The sequence below is a fragment of the Nanorana parkeri genome, unplaced genomic scaffold (genome assembly GCF_000935625.1).
Source record: "Nanorana parkeri isolate BGI_ZX_2015 unplaced genomic scaffold, ASM93562v1 scaffold328, whole genome shotgun sequence".
NCBI classification, from domain to species: domain Eukaryota; kingdom Metazoa; phylum Chordata; class Amphibia; order Anura; family Dicroglossidae; genus Nanorana; species Nanorana parkeri.
Genome location: NW_017306596.1, coordinates 385,460 through 400,971, shown reverse-complemented (window position 1 = coordinate 400,971; position 15,512 = coordinate 385,460). Strand labels below are relative to the sequence as shown.

General features: G+C 41.9%; 1 protein-coding gene across 2 annotated transcripts in view; it reads left to right on the top strand.

The window, feature by feature from the left end:
- The first annotated feature begins 497 nt into the window (after positions 1-497).
- RFK (riboflavin kinase) overlaps positions 498-15,512 on the top strand; it is a 22,376-nt gene continuing 7,361 nt past the window's right edge. The window contains exons 1-4 of one of the 2 annotated variants that reach the window (XM_018558252.1): positions 498-961; positions 4,917-5,068; positions 7,285-7,387; positions 9,417-9,563. In XM_018558252.1, coding sequence (XP_018413754.1) covers positions 568-961; positions 4,917-5,068; positions 7,285-7,387; positions 9,417-9,541 — 774 coding nt within the window. In that variant the 5' untranslated portion in view covers positions 498-567 and the 3' untranslated portion in view covers positions 9,542-9,563. Of the gene's footprint in view, positions 962-4,916; positions 5,069-7,284; positions 7,388-9,416; positions 9,576-15,512 lie in introns of those variants that run through there. The other variant, XM_018558250.1, reaches the window with a different exon arrangement.

The window sequence follows — 15,512 nt, the reverse complement described above, 5'->3', positions numbered from 1 at the left end:
AGACAGGAAGTGGTTAAAATACTGTCTGCACATATTTTTTCCTTGGGCACGGTGGTTTCCATAAGGGAGGACACTTTTCTCATGTGTCTTGGCGGGGCAGTACGCCTTCTGCAACACAAACCTGTTTTTAATCTGAGCAGTAGAAGCAATTAGGTCATAGGGTTTTTTTCTGACTAACATGCTGTAAAAAGCACTATTCTATAATATGACCTTGTACAATGGCCATAACATAAAAAGATTAAGCACTAGACAGGTTGTATAACACAATTATGGAACCGAAATAATAATAAAAAAAAAGGAACCGTTTCCAATCACAAATCTGTTCTTGCTGTAATTACAGAGCAACCGCGCCTTTAAGACGGAGTCACTTGCACCGGAAACTCCCAGTATTGCATAAGCGTTCTACGGAAGCCTTCCTCCTGACGTCACCGTGTCCCAGAATTCCACTGGACGTGAGGCGATCACGTGATTAAACGCATCAAGGAGCTGGTCACCGTGACAGCAGCGAGAGCAAAGGTCTGTGTAAAACTGTGTGAAAGGGAAGCACCGCCTACGGAGTGCTGACGTATGTCCTCAAGATCACAGCACTGGCAGCCAATAACAGGGGGAATCTGGAATCGTCTTGCGGCGTCACCTCCTCCGTATACGTCTTGTGTTTGTAAACACCCCCGTGTTGCACCCGGCCTTGAGATGTCCCAAAGACGAGCGTGTAGTAGCCGGCTCGGCTCCGGCTCGGCAGCAGGTGGAGTGGCAGCATCACTGGCTCGACCGGTGCCCTCTACGGACGGGCTGCGCTCTCTGGGGGGTCACCCTGTGGAAGTGATTCGAGACATCGCTCCTGTGGAGCCTGCCAAGAAGAAGGTGGCTTGTGGCTGCGTCATGAGCGCGCTGCCCTATTACTGTAGCGGGGAAGTGGTGAAAGGGTTCGGCAGAGGGTCCAAGGAGCTGGGGATCCCCACAGGTGAGTCGAGGACATGGTACTAACTACTTTTAAGGGTGGAATAGGGCAGTCGACGACCGGGTTTACTGGCTGCTCCTATAAGGGTGGCATGGGGGAGTTGAGGACGGGGTACTGACTGCTCCTATAAGGGTGGCATGGGGAGTTGAGGACGGGGTACTGACTGCTCCTATAAGGGTGGCATGGGGGAGTTGAGGACGGTGTACTGACTGCTCCTATAAGGGTGGAATGGGGGAGTCGAGGACGGGGTTACTGACTGCTCCTTTAAGGGTGGAATGGGGAAGTTGATGACGGGGTTACTGGCTGCTCCTTTATGGGTGGCATGGGGGAGTCGAGGACGGGGTTACTGGCTGCTTCTTTAAGGGTGGCATGGGGGAGTCTAGTACAAGGTACTTCCAGTGCAGCATGCCACTGTTCTCATTCAATTAGAATGCCACCACTGCTATGCTCCAGCCTATGTTGTAGAGCGCCACAATAAGACTACTGCTTACTATGGTTCACTGTAACACGTATGCTTTGCTATTCACGCCTTTGCAGTGGATGTATCAGTGCGTTGTGGGGTCATTTATTTTAAATGGCATCCCAACACCGCTCCAGAACCATAGCTTTGCAGTGCACCATAACACAGCCCAACTACTGCATGTTGTTGTGCTACATAAAATGCATGTCCATGATTTTTTGGACATTAGGGTGCGTTGCCATCCCACTCTTTTGGATAGGCTGCCTTACAGGAGAACTATGGGGTGAGTGAATTACACTCATCCCCCTAGTTAGAGCGGGCATGTGACATTGAAACTGTCACATGTCGGCTCTATAGAACGGGAATTTAGTGAAAACATGCAGCCGACGATCCGCTCCCTTGCTGATCATCTCCCTGCAGAGAGCGGTGACTGTCAGTCACCGCTCCCCAGAGAGATGCCTCTCTGATCCTCCAGCGCTGATTGGAGGGGTGGACAGGGGAGGGGGTGGGCATAACTGGCTGTCAATAAGCCTGCTGGGTGGATCTCAACAGTATTGTCGGTATCCGTCCCAGCTGCGGTGCTCTCAGCATATAGCGGGCAATATGCTGAGTTTTGGGTCACATAGTACATGTCCTCCCGTAAACCAAAAGCGAACTATGGGGAAAAGAAACATCACCCCATAGTTCTCCTTTAATGCAATGCACAGGGACACCAAGGCATGAATGGGCTCTTAGTGCATTGGGGTGCCAATAAAAAATAAATAACACTAACGCGTTGTGGTACCACAGAGCACCACTATGGTCAGGTGTAAAGAGGCGCTTTAGGCTGTATTCAGACCTCTTTCAGTGTGTTACTTTAAGATGATTGGGATGCCAACAAAACTAAATGGGCAACAACTAAAAAATCGGACACAAACTATTTTTACTGATTGCAGAACAACGCAGAGTAATATATGTGTTTAGTTAATGCATTGGGATGCCATTGACATTGAATGGCATGGCAACATTGTAGTGCACGTAATACACCATACAGGAGAGGTGTGAATTTATTTTATGTACCGGGCTATTTTTATGTAGTAGAACCATTCACATTGAAATTAGTATGAGAACTAATCTGGATGTGAGCCATGACAACCAATCATGTATGACTGCTGTTGGCTAAACCTTATTTAAATAATGCTGTGCACTCCCACTTTCCTTAAAGTGACTCTAAACTCCGGAGTTAAGGTGCGCATACACTACTCGATTCTCGTACGAGAATCGTGGGAAATCCCGCGATCATACGGGAATCGATCAGTGTGAACGAAGACGTGCAACCGTTTCTACTGTACGGTCACACGTCTTTTGTCTAAGGAGCACGCTAGAAAACCAGCCGAAAATCGTACGATTTTCGGCTGGTTAGAACGGTGCTTGGGTCTTGCGATGGTTGTAAAGTGTATGGGCACCTTTTAAATCTTACAAATACATTCAAGTACCTTGCCTATTAACAAAATGTATCTTATGTGTGCATCACTCATCTGTAGACACTCTAATCATCTCTGAATTGGTGCTGACAATGTCCTTCCTTTTGGAGAGTGGCTACTTTTGTTCCCCATGGTGCCTGTGTGTGTTGTAAAGTAGTCACCGCTCCAAGCTCATTCAAGTGATGGACTACAATCTCAATACAAATGAGCAAACTAAATGTGAGATTGTAGTCCATCACAGGAGTGAGCTTGGAGCTGTGGCTACATTACAACACACACAGGGACCAGGGGGAACAAAAGCAGCCATCCTCCAGAAGGAAGGACAGTGTCAGCACCAATTCAGAGATGATTTGAGGATCTACAGCCGAGTGATACACAAATAAGATAGAAAATATATTCAAGTACCTTTTAACTAATAACAAAAATGTAAGATTTAACTCCTGAGTTTAGTGTCACTTTAAAGGGAGAGAAAATGAATATTCTAATTTGTTACTGCTACTTTATTCTTAAACCCAATCTCTTGATGCAAGAAGCCTCTCCTTGCAGTGGTGCTATCCCTGCACTGTAAGGGTGAACTGCTTGGTGTATGATGTAAAGGACTTTTACTTCCCTGATTCCTAGACAGTCAGCGCTCACCTCTCTCTTTGCTTCGGCTGGTGGACTGTCCCTCGGCATCTTGGAGTCAGCGGGAGAGGGAATCTGGAAAGTAAACCTGCTTTTAAAAAAAATCCCCCGAGACATAAATGAGCAGGTAGCCCCACTGCAAGGAGAGTTTTTTTTGTATCCGGAGATGGGCCCTAAGTGGTGTGATTTATTAGTTGGATCATATACTTAGAAATGTCACACCAGACTGCAGACACACATGTAATTACTAAAATATGACCACCTCAGATAGGTTTGGTGTCTATCCTTCCTCTTGTCTATGAATGAAAGCATTATAAGCTCTGAAACTCCTACTCTTGCATCATGGAAATTCTGTACTTGTACTACTTGTTCTGTACAGATTGCATGTTGCACAACACACTGTCACAAGCAATAAGCAAATAAGAGGCCTGATTAGTTAGTTTGCTTTATAAATGAAAGGTGAGATTAGAGGAGATGTAGCCACAATGCGGATAAAATAAAAATTAAAGGTGGGCACATAACTTTGATTTAATGGGTTCTTCTGTAGATTACAGTCCTTGGTGCATCAAACATGTTTCCTTTTAAAGGACAACTGTACCTTTTGGCTTGTGTTGTCCCATAAGGTATGTCCAACTGGTCCAATACTTGGCTTAATCTGCATTTCAGCAATCTTTACTATGTGGCCCTGCACAGAGCCACACAGCCTATCTTCTGAAAGTGTCCTTGCCAGGTCTGCTTCATCCTGTGCATGTGCGTCATGGCCCAATCCTTTCCTGTTGGGAGAGCCATATTTTGCAGGACTGCTGGAGGATTCTATAAAATGATTTATCCTCATATAAATAAATGGTTGCTTGGTCTGCAATGTGCAGAATGAGAGAGGATCCAGAGGGTATGCGTTTGAAGGAAAGGCTATGTGGGGCTGTGCAGTGAAGATCACTGGAATCGAAGAGAGAAGGTATTATACTGCGGATGGGGCCATGACTTGAAGGACAACTTGTACCAAAGCTACAGTTGCCCTTTAAATTTTGTATTTGAGATTACAGAGTTTAGGTCTAAGGAAAAGTCAGAATAGTGTTTTCAAAGGAGGATCTAATTTTATTGCCAGCGTTCAGTCCAGGTCCTAGCCTTTCTATACTATTGTGCCCTCAACCTCTGCTCTACATGATGCCGATTATGTGGGCACGGCGTTTTTTTCTGGTTCTGGCTGCATCAGCCTTCGAAGAATGACATAACAAATTAAGTGTGCTAGAAGTATAAAACCACAATAGACAAATTCATTTTATACAGAATTATTTTCTGAAATTGCACTGTATTAAGTCTGATTCAATACAAGGCCTTTAATTGTGTCTTTCTATTTAGCTACCATTCTAGATTACCGTGAACAATAAAACATTTTTTTCTTCAATTGCAGCTAATTTCCCTGAGCATGTTGTGGAGAATCTTCCTGCTGACTTGAATACTGGAATCTACTATGGATGGGGCTGTGTTGGTGATGGGGAGATCTACAAAATGGTGATGAGTATTGGCTGGAATCCATTCTACAAGAATACTAAAAAATCTGTGGTAAGAACCATTTTCTCAACCACTTTTTCCAATCAAATTGTCATGAATTATTGTAAAGAGAATCTGTGCAAAGCACCTGTCTTGGAAGCCTCTTTTGCAAGTTAAATTCTCTGGACCCACAGACTACATTCTCCATCTGATGACATGAAAGTGTTATCTTGTATAGATTAACCACACAAGTCCCAGATGTCATTTTAAAATGGAAGCCATCTTCAGTGGCTCCTGTGGGCCCCTGCTGACTCAAGTGCTGGGACTGTTGGCGGTCTCCGACAACCAGGGCCTAGCACTAGTCCCTGGGGCCGATAGTCTCTTCCGATGCTCGCAGTGGAGCCCACTGTAGAAGTGAATGTAAACAGAATGCTTTTGCATACTGGTTACATTGGGACTGTGCTGACATCAAGATTGACTTCATAGCACTTCATCTGAGTAAGGAGGCTGGGGCAGAGCTATTACAGCTCTGTTCAGCACCTTGCTGCAGCAACAGATCTCTACTACAGTGATTTATTGCTGGCTGATTGTAGCCAGCAGTTGATCACTATTAGAAGTAATTTGCTGCTTCACAGGAGGTGTGAATGTGCCCTCCTCTGACAATATTCAGACCTCCCATGAAAAACAATTGTGTAATTAAACAAAAAAGGTTATACATAAATATCATATTAATCGGTGGACTTTGTTGATTATATTTTGTGCAAAATGTATGGGATTTAACAAATTAATATAATGATCCTGCCAGAAATTTAGTGAGCTTCTAACTACTTGTAGTGAGGTAACACTACCCTTGGTGACCTGAAATCGGAAGCTGTGCTATAAGCTCTTCCGGAGTTCTCTCCTGCTGGACTGGGTAAGCACACCTTCTCCTCTTTTCCATATCTACTCCTTGTTTACATCCTCAGCACTTGCTCTCCTCCCATACCAGCTACTTGCTACCCAATTGTAGCCAGTGAGATTAAAAATTCTGTCCTCCATTGCATGTTTCTCTGATGGTAACATATCCTCTTTCTTCCCACACTTTTAGAAGAAAATCCTCTTTTGTCAGGGAACATTTTTCATCAATGTTCGGTTTTGTATTGTAGCTATGTATTAAAGCACAGAAAATACAAAATGCACAAACAAGAAGCCATTAATATTTCTAGCTATAAAAGTGTGCCTATATTTGCAGCCTTGTCAAATTCACTCCCGCCCACTCTTGGCGGCCGCTGGCCAATGGGCTGCTACAGAGTTTTGTAGCTCATGGGCTTCGTTTTCTCTTCTGTAGAATACGGGGATAAATTGCGCTACAGACAATTGCAGAATGAGTAACCGTGACCAAAACAAATAATCGCTACAAAAAATATATAATCTATTAAAATAGATGTTATCCCATTTCTTTATACATTAGAATGTAATACTGGTAATGATACATTTTATATCACTTGCCCTTTTAGATTGTAAGCTCTCATGTTCAGGGCCATCCTAACCCTCTTGAATTGTCTCCCTTTGCAAAGTGCTGTGAAAGCTGTTGGAGCTACTTAAACCCTGTATAGTAATAACCTGTGCCACGTTTCCTGGTATAGAGATTTCTCCAATGACGGTGAAGAAAAAAAAAAAGTGTGCCTATATCTGCGGAGCTATATAAATGTACAAAGGCAACAGGAACTCTTTAGGAGACAGAAGATGGTCAGCAGTGGAAATGACTTCCAAAAATGAAGCTTTGCTGTATAGATTATGTATTTTTATATAGAATGTTAGTTCTCTGCCTGGCTTTAATACTCTGCATGCAGCCGTTGACACTAAACAGCTGATTTGCATATTTGTTCCACACAAGTTATTTAGAATCTACTGAAGCAAGTGGATCAGCATGATAGCCAAGCAGCTGGCATTTTCAGTAGAGCCCCTCGAATGGCCTACATATTTCTCTTATGATGGGTTTCCCATAAGGTTGATTGGATGCTTTGTTGCGGTATTTGTCCAGTCCTTCGATTCAGTTATAGAAGTGTGCCAGTTCACAATCTATATTTTTATCTTGTGCCTGTTTTATTGGGGATTTCTTTTTCATTGGTAAGAAATTATTATACCACATGCAATTTACCAGGTCAGGGCTTAGGCAGCCTGGTAACTTTTGCTATGCTGTTATTTAGCTGCCATGGTTTGTCTAGTTTGCAAGAGGTAGGACGTGTATTTACCGCATTTTCTGAAGTACTGAAGTAATGTCATTGTTCATTTTTGTTATATTTCAGGAAACTCATATAATTCATCAATTTGATGACGACTTCTATGGTGAAATACTTAGCATAGTTATTGTAGGCTACATCAGGCCAGAAAAAAGTTTTACCTCTTTAGGTGAGTATCTGGGACGTACACCTAATCCATATGACTGTCTATATGCTTAGTTTTCTTTTCATGGAAAGTAAACCCATTTATGTGTCTACATAAAAGTTGGTATGAACCCAGTAAGCACACCAAAACGTGTAAACTAGGGATGCACCACGATGCCATATTTTCAAGCCTGAGTTCGAGTACCGATACTTTTTCCTCAAGTCCTTGCCAATACCGATTTTTTTTTTTTTTTGTGTGTGTCATGTGACCGTTTTTCTTAAACAATACAGACTAATGATTTTAGAAAAGTGGTGAAGCGCCAGGGCCCAGTCGCAGATGTGACCTCTGCAACCCTGGTAGTTCTGCCACTAACTCCAAGCTGTAGAAGGACTGAAAATCTCAGCGATACATTACACAGCAATGCAGAATACCATCAGCTACAGAGGATTACAAATCCCAGGAACACATTATACAGCAATGCAGAATTGCACCAGCTATAGACTGCAAACCCCAGGAATACATTATACTGCAATGCAGAATGGCACAAGCTATTGAGGACTGCAAATCCCAGGAATACATTATACAGCAATGCAGAATACCACCAGCTATCGATGACTTCAAATCCCAGCAATACATTATACAGCAATTAGGGATGTTCAGATACCAGTGCCGATACTTGGCATTTTCATGAGAACTACCAGGGTTGCAGCTGGAACCTATAATAATTTTTTTTTTTTTTTCTTGGCCTACAATTCAGTGTCCTCCCAAGGCACAAACTGACTAATTTGAACATGAGGACAGGTATACTTAGGAACCAAGGATTAAACACTTTAGCAGTTGTGTTATTATTTTATTCACACTGGTAAGCATTACACATTAACAAAGATGTGTTTCCTATTTTGTACTTTTCTTACCGAATTTGCACCTGCTGGTTACATAAGGCATCAATACAGGTTCGATTACCATCTGTAGTACTAATATACAATGCTCCTCTTCCTTTTTTTTTTTTTTTTAATGACTTTCAAAAATAAACGCTTTAATATTTTATTCAGAAAATGATTTACACCCACTAAAACTGTTAAAAAGCTCACACTCCCTGCTAACTAACAATTAATTTCTGCTGAGTGACCACTGCTTCCACAAATAAAGAAAAGGTCCTTTTCTGTAGCATGCCAACAAGTTGAATTAAACTGAAGGTTTTGTTGGTCTTTAAAGGGTCAGTTCTGCACATTTTCCAAAAGAAAATCCCCCATGCTTTCCATCACTTGCAGCATCTTGTTGCCAGATGTTAAAAAGTTGCCCCTTTCCCATTGCATAACTGCCGGTCCTGCATGACTGGTCTGCAAAACCTTTTGGGGTGGTCAACCTAGCGCCCTACCCCCTCTGTCATGGCTAAAGCAGCTGCTTCCGGCCCGTTTAGAATCTGCTGATGTGCAGTGCTTTCTCTCTCCGAGCATCGACAACACAGATAAGCCTCTGCTGCTAGAGGGGAAAGAGTGTGCACTACTAAGCACACTGCCCATGGGCACAGTTTGAGGCTAGGTTCACACCTGGGCAATTAAGCTGGTGAACTGCTGTCGCGTGTTTTTCGTTGGCACAACTGTTCTTACAAAACTGTGCGGTTTTCAATGCATAGAGCATGTCTATGAGACCCAAACCGCGAGACTACCGCCCAAAAATAGCTCCTGCACCTTTTTTGCGCGACAAACCGCAAAGGTGTGAACAGCCTTCATTGACTGCAATGCGAATCCTGTGTTTTGCATGATAAATCGCCCAGGTGTGAACATAGCCTCTATGGGCTGGGAGCAACCAAAGCAGCACACAGGAGAACAGTTTGCTACATAAGAGCCTGCACAAATTGTCCACTTTCACAAATCAATGCAGTAGGTTAGACATATAGTCTATTGTCAACTGTAGAGTACTAGAGTAGTTCAAGGAGAACAGTTTGTATAGTCTGTTAGCGGTAGAATACATCCGTATAGTAAGTCCGCCTCAATGTCTCACTAATGCATGGAATTTTTATTTATTTACCTAAACATCTTGTTTTCAACAGATGCCCTTATTACCGCAATTCACAGTGATATTGAAGAAGCCACAAAACAGCTGGACCTGCCGGAATTCAGGAAGCTGAAAGAAAAATACTTCAACAATTCTCATAAAATAATGAACGGCCATTGATGCTGGCCACTCATTATCAATGAATATACATTGCACTGTTTTTAGAGTTCACTTTAGACCAACTGTTCCTTATGAAGGCTTGTTATATATTTATTTAAAATATACATGCAGCAGGTCTAAATGTGATAAAACTGTTATCTTTGGTAAAACACTTGTAGTCCTTATTTGATGATGGTAAAAATACCTAAAACAACTGGGACATCCTGTTAGGCTGAAAGTGCATGGACTAAATTGTTTAAGTGAAATACATGTATTCTGTTACCAATAATTCAATTGCTATAGAGCCTTTACATATTTTAGGCTTAGTATTGTAACATTAGAATGTTACAAAAAGACACGGAGCACACCAAACTTATCTTTAATGTGGACATATAGTAAATCTATAGCTAAAAGTATATATGGCTCAATGCAGCTACTTATGTTGTATTATTTATTATTGTTATATCAGTGTAAACATCCATAGTGCACATGATGAGTAATAGAATATTCTTCTACCTATAACTACTGCATAAAAGACAAATCATTGTATTCAGTACATCACTCTAATGTTACTGTTTAAAATAAAACGGATATCAAAGAGAATGCTCACTAGTATACTACTGTTATATTTACTTCATGTCGGGGGAACCATTAAACTTGAATAATAATCTGCTGCTTAAGTAATGTTTTTTTTCTTTAAAGTAGTGAAAAGGACATGCAAGCTGTACTTGTGGTCATGTTGATGTTTGCCAGATGGCTACACAGCTTTTCTGCATTCTTCTACAGTGCCCTGGAAATCCCAAACCCTGGAGGTTGCAAAAAAGCAAATCATCAAAAGTTCTAGTCCAACTCCTGCACTCCACTTTTGGGTCATTACTGTGGTAGTTGGCATCACTGGTCTCTATTTTTGAGTCATCACTGTAGTGTTTGGCCGCACTGGCCTATATTGAAGCAGCAGGGGTTGGGTCAAGAGCTGGTCAAGATTTTTGTTGGCACTCCCCTGATCGGATGGGAAGGTTCCTGCTGTCAATAGTGAGTGGCAGTTTTGTAATGTTAATATAAGCACAGGTTTGCTTTAGGTACTTCTCTTATCCAAAAGTCAAAAGGTGCCAAATCTAACTGACTGTCTTTCCAAACCGCTTTAAGAATGGTAGGCACGTAATTTTGCTTAGAATCTTTATACGTGGTATCAACGTTTTCTACTTTTTACATTTTCATTCAGTTAAAAAAAAAATCATCTACAGTTGTTAGAAAAACTTGGAACCGTTTAACCGCCTCCCAGCCGTTGTAGAAAAACCACTGCCTGTTAGCCCCGCCCACTCGCACCAGCAGGAGACACAGATTTAAAAACGGGCAGCGATGCCTGTTAACATACAAGCGATCTGGCGGCTATAGTGCTAGCGGATTGCTTGCATAAGGTGCCGAACCGTGCGAGCCCGGGACCAGCATGCAGGCTCAATGACGGGATGGGAGGGAGATCAGTACACGCTCCCTCCGGTCCCCTCTCCAGTGTCAGAATGCGGCAGTGATGTATATTACATAGTGGTGAATAAATACCTCCAAAAGAGCTTTTAAAGCGTCGCCTATAGTCAATTTTGAGTGTGGTAGTTTTTTGCGATTTTCGCGGGTGTGCAATTTTAAGGCTTGACATGTTTGGGTTCTATTTACCCGACGTGACCCCGTCTTTTATATTTTACCAAAAAAGTGGGTAATAATTGTTTCCTAACAATGTAAAAAAAAACTTTTTTTCCTTTTTAATATAGTACAAACTAAAAACCGAAGTGGTGATTAAATACCACCAAAAGAAAGCTCTATCTGTCCCCAAAAAATGGTACAAAATTAATTTCAGTACAGCGTTGCGTGACGGAATAAATGTCAAAGTACTGCAGCGCTGCAAAATGGCCTGGCCAGGAAGGGGGTGTGAACACCCCGGTCTTCGAGTGGTTAAAATGTCTTTGGTGTTCTGTATGAATGGCTGCTAATAATAGTAACATTTCTTATTTCAAGTAACCACAGAATAGGAGGGAAAGTGACTAGCACTCTATTAAAGATGCAAATGTGGTTTCTTTATTAGCAATTTGTCACATAGGCCATACAGCCAAGATTTTGGGTCCTATCCTGAAGGCAACAATGTGACTGACGTGCGTTCGTTTTTCAATGCATCGTGTTGCAATCTATATGCTTACAGTTTTAGAGTTGCATTACCAGAGATATGAATGTGTGTGTCTCATAAATGGAGAAATGTTTCACAGTCGATAGTCTGAGTAATCTTTCTGAAAAATGGGTTTTTGTGTTCTTTGCAATAATAATCTGGAGGAGACAGTTCACACTGAGCTGTGTACCCTAAAGTGACCCTGTCGCCTCTCCCTTTTTTTTTTTTTTGACAGCGTTTTCTCTTTTAAAAGCTTATTCACAGTTCAAGATTTTTTTTAGTTTTGGATAGCATAGGGAAAAGTGAACATCTATCTTGCCAGTTATTTTGCTGCCTGTGTACCATTGGGGAAGTTTCTCCACTTCCAATCCCAAAGACTCAACAAGAGGAAATCTCAAGTGAGGGGACTTAGACAGTTGGTCACTGAACATCTTAACTCTTGTTCTGGGGACAATTAAAACTTTACATTTCCCCATACTTTTTATCTGTGACAGTGATATTCAGTACAAATAGCGGGGTGAATCTCCCCAGTGGGGACATCGACCACAATAAAAACTTGACAGAGGGCCTAACCCTTCACTATCAAAAACGTAAACCCTTTTCCCTAGATCTACTTAAGCAGATCTAAACCCAATCGCTTAAACCTCATAATGCTGTTATCTCAAAGCTGTTAATGTGATTTCAAGAGTTCTCCAGTCTTTTTCAAGGATGTAAATGTTAAATATATGACCTAGCGATCCTGCCATGAGGGCTGTTATAAGATGACAACAGTCTCCCAATTGTGTTCCTGTGTTGTCACCCTGCTATTTGCACCTCTGGTTGAGACTGCAATTGGCCATGTTAAGTTGCATTGTGCAGGCACTGTCTGCTGTTATCACTATTCTGGTCAGAAACAATGACTTGCAGCCGGAACTGGAATAAATGCTTTTAGGCAGAAAGTGGTGGAAAGAACCTGGAGTTTATCAGCAGCACTAAATGTAGAAAAGGGTGGGGGGAAAAGTTGAGAAACGAGATTTATGAAACATTTTGCAGTTTGATACACTATGTTTTAGCAAACGAAATGTCATTCAGTTAGAATTTACTTGAACTTTGAAATATGTAGGTTGCCAAGCACGCAGTTCAGGAAAGGTGGAGTGAAGTTTGAACTCCTGACATACTTATTCCAGATCAGTGGCTTTGAAAGTACTGATGCCAGTGCATCTGCATGATAGCCAAGGAGTAAATATTTTCCAAAGTACAGCAATGTCAGCCTTTCTATATTCTCACTATAGGATTACTTTACAACAGGAGGTATTGACTTTTCGCTCACCTCTCGATCCTGTCACGGCTCTCTGCCGTGACAGGGGAGGGGCTGGATTCCCCGCTCCGATCAGCCAGCGCTGACCGGCGGAACGGACGGGGGAGGGTGCAGGTATAGCTGGCTCTGCCTCTAGATAGGCAGAGCCAGCTGTCAGTCACGCAGCTGGGCGGATCCCGGCACAATTGTCGGGATCCGCTTCAGCTGCGGCGTCTCAGTATACCGCAAGCTACAACTCGCGGTATACTGAGCCTAGGGTGACGGGAGGACGCTAGTTTGTGTCCTCCCATTACCCTAAGGAGAACTATGGGGAACAGACATTGTTGAACAGACATTGTTCTCCTTTAAGGAGCGTTGGTGTTGCACAATTTTCCACAAGGATTTGCAAGGCTCCAACTATTGCATGGCATTATTGCTCAGTTTCTAATGACAGAACAGTTTGTATCCCTTTTAATATAACAATTTTACGCTTCTGAAGCTGGAAAGGATTCCTATTCTGCAGATCAGTTCATTCCCAAAACCAAACAGCCGGAACGGTTTATAATTGCCAAAGTTCTTCTTTAAAGTGACACTAAACTCAGGAGTTAAACCTTAATGCATTCAAGTACCTGAACTATTAACAATAATGTACGTTATTTGTGTATCACTCAGCTGTAGATCCTCTAATCATCTCTGAATTGGTCCCGGACTGTCCTTCCTTCTGGAGGGGGGCAACTTTTGTTCCCCATGGTCTCTGTGTTGTATTGTAGTCACCTCTCCAAGCTCGTTCCTGTGATGGATTAAACCTTCAATACAAATTAGTAAACTAAAAACAAGATTGTAGTCCATCATGGGAGTGAGCTTGGAGCGGTGACTACATTACAACACACATGGGGACCATGGGCAACAAAGTAGTCACCCTCCAGAAGGAAGGATAGTGTCAGCACCAATTCAGAGATGATTTGAGGATCTACAGCGAGTGATACACAAATAAGATACATTTGTAGTTAATAGTTAAGGTACTTGAATGTATTTTTAAGATTTAACCCCTGAGTTTACTGTCACTTTAAAGTGATCTTGCACTTGGAAAATGAATGTACTTTTTTTTTTTTTTTTTTTTGCACTCCCATTCCAAGAGAGAACGAATTGATTGACATTTAGTGACTTTCTCACAAAATGTCTAGTTTAGAGTTCACTGTATTATAAACATCCCTTCTCCCTTATTAATGGTTATCTCTAGTCAAGGTCTTTCTTACTTTTGTCTAGTTCTCATGTGCTGCTGTTTGTCTTACAGATGTCTAATTTTGTCACAAAGTGCAGAATGACCGACTAAGAAACAGTTATGGGGACCATGTGTTAATGATTTTTATTGCTTCATGTTTTTAACCTATATTTGTATAATAATTCCCGTTGTTTTCTCTCTATGTTTTTTTTTTCCCTGCACTTTATTCTGAGCCCAACATCCTGGGTCTGCATGAATTGGGGGTTTCCTCATTATTGGCAACACTGTCCTGCACTGCGCATTCATTTGACTTCCTTTTTTTTTTTCTTAAGGGTAATGTGTCTAAAACTAACAGGGTTATTCACAAAAGGGTGAAGAGTTTGGAGAAGGCAGGAGAAGTGAACAATCTAGGACAACATAGCTGAACTGGAAAGTGAGCTGAATTGGAGAATCGTTTCCACTTCAGCTATGTTGTCCTAGATTGTTCACTTCTCCTGCCTTCTCCAAACTCTTCACCCTTTTGTGAATAACCCTGAAAATGATGATGAAGTGATGGGACTGTTTGTGACACTGTACAATGTGAGGAGCCAGCTGTTGCAGTTCCCTTCCCATACCACTGCTGCCTGTCTTGACATTAAAGGTTTCTCCAATGAGTCAGAAGGTCTGAACAGGCAGGAGTGTACACCAAGGAGGCCTGCAGGAGTTTCACGCACAGGCTCAGCACATCATCCTTTGCTAAAAAATGTTAGGATGGAGTTTAATTTTAAGTGCTTTTTTTTCTTTCCATATTTCATCAAGCAATATGCTGTACTGCAAACAAACCTTATGTGCATTTGTAAGCTGAAATTTGTCAAAACAGTACCGAAGAAAATGTTCTAGTTTCAGTAAACCAGATGATTGTGATTTCCATTAAATTGCTATTTTACTGAAATATAATTGATGCTTGTGTTCTTTATTTTACATGCCTCCTTTTTAATCAGTGTGTCTCCCAGTGCTCACATACACAGCAGTTTATAATATTATGTAGGGATGCTCCGATACAAGCATCGGTATCGGCGGCAATACCGAGTATTGGCATGAGTACTCGTACAAATACTCCGATACAAAAAACGAGTACCTGTGCCGTGTCCCCCATCTTCAAGGACCTGAAACAGTAAGATCAGTTAGGGTCTGGAACTCACTGCCACAGACAGTGATTTCAGCACAGAATGTGGAATTGTTCAAGAAACTTCTGGACGATTTCTTAAGGGACTGTAATATACAGGGGTACAGGTACTCCTAGAATGAGATCCTAATAGGTTGGGCTTGATGGACTAATGTCTTTATTCAACCTCAAATACTA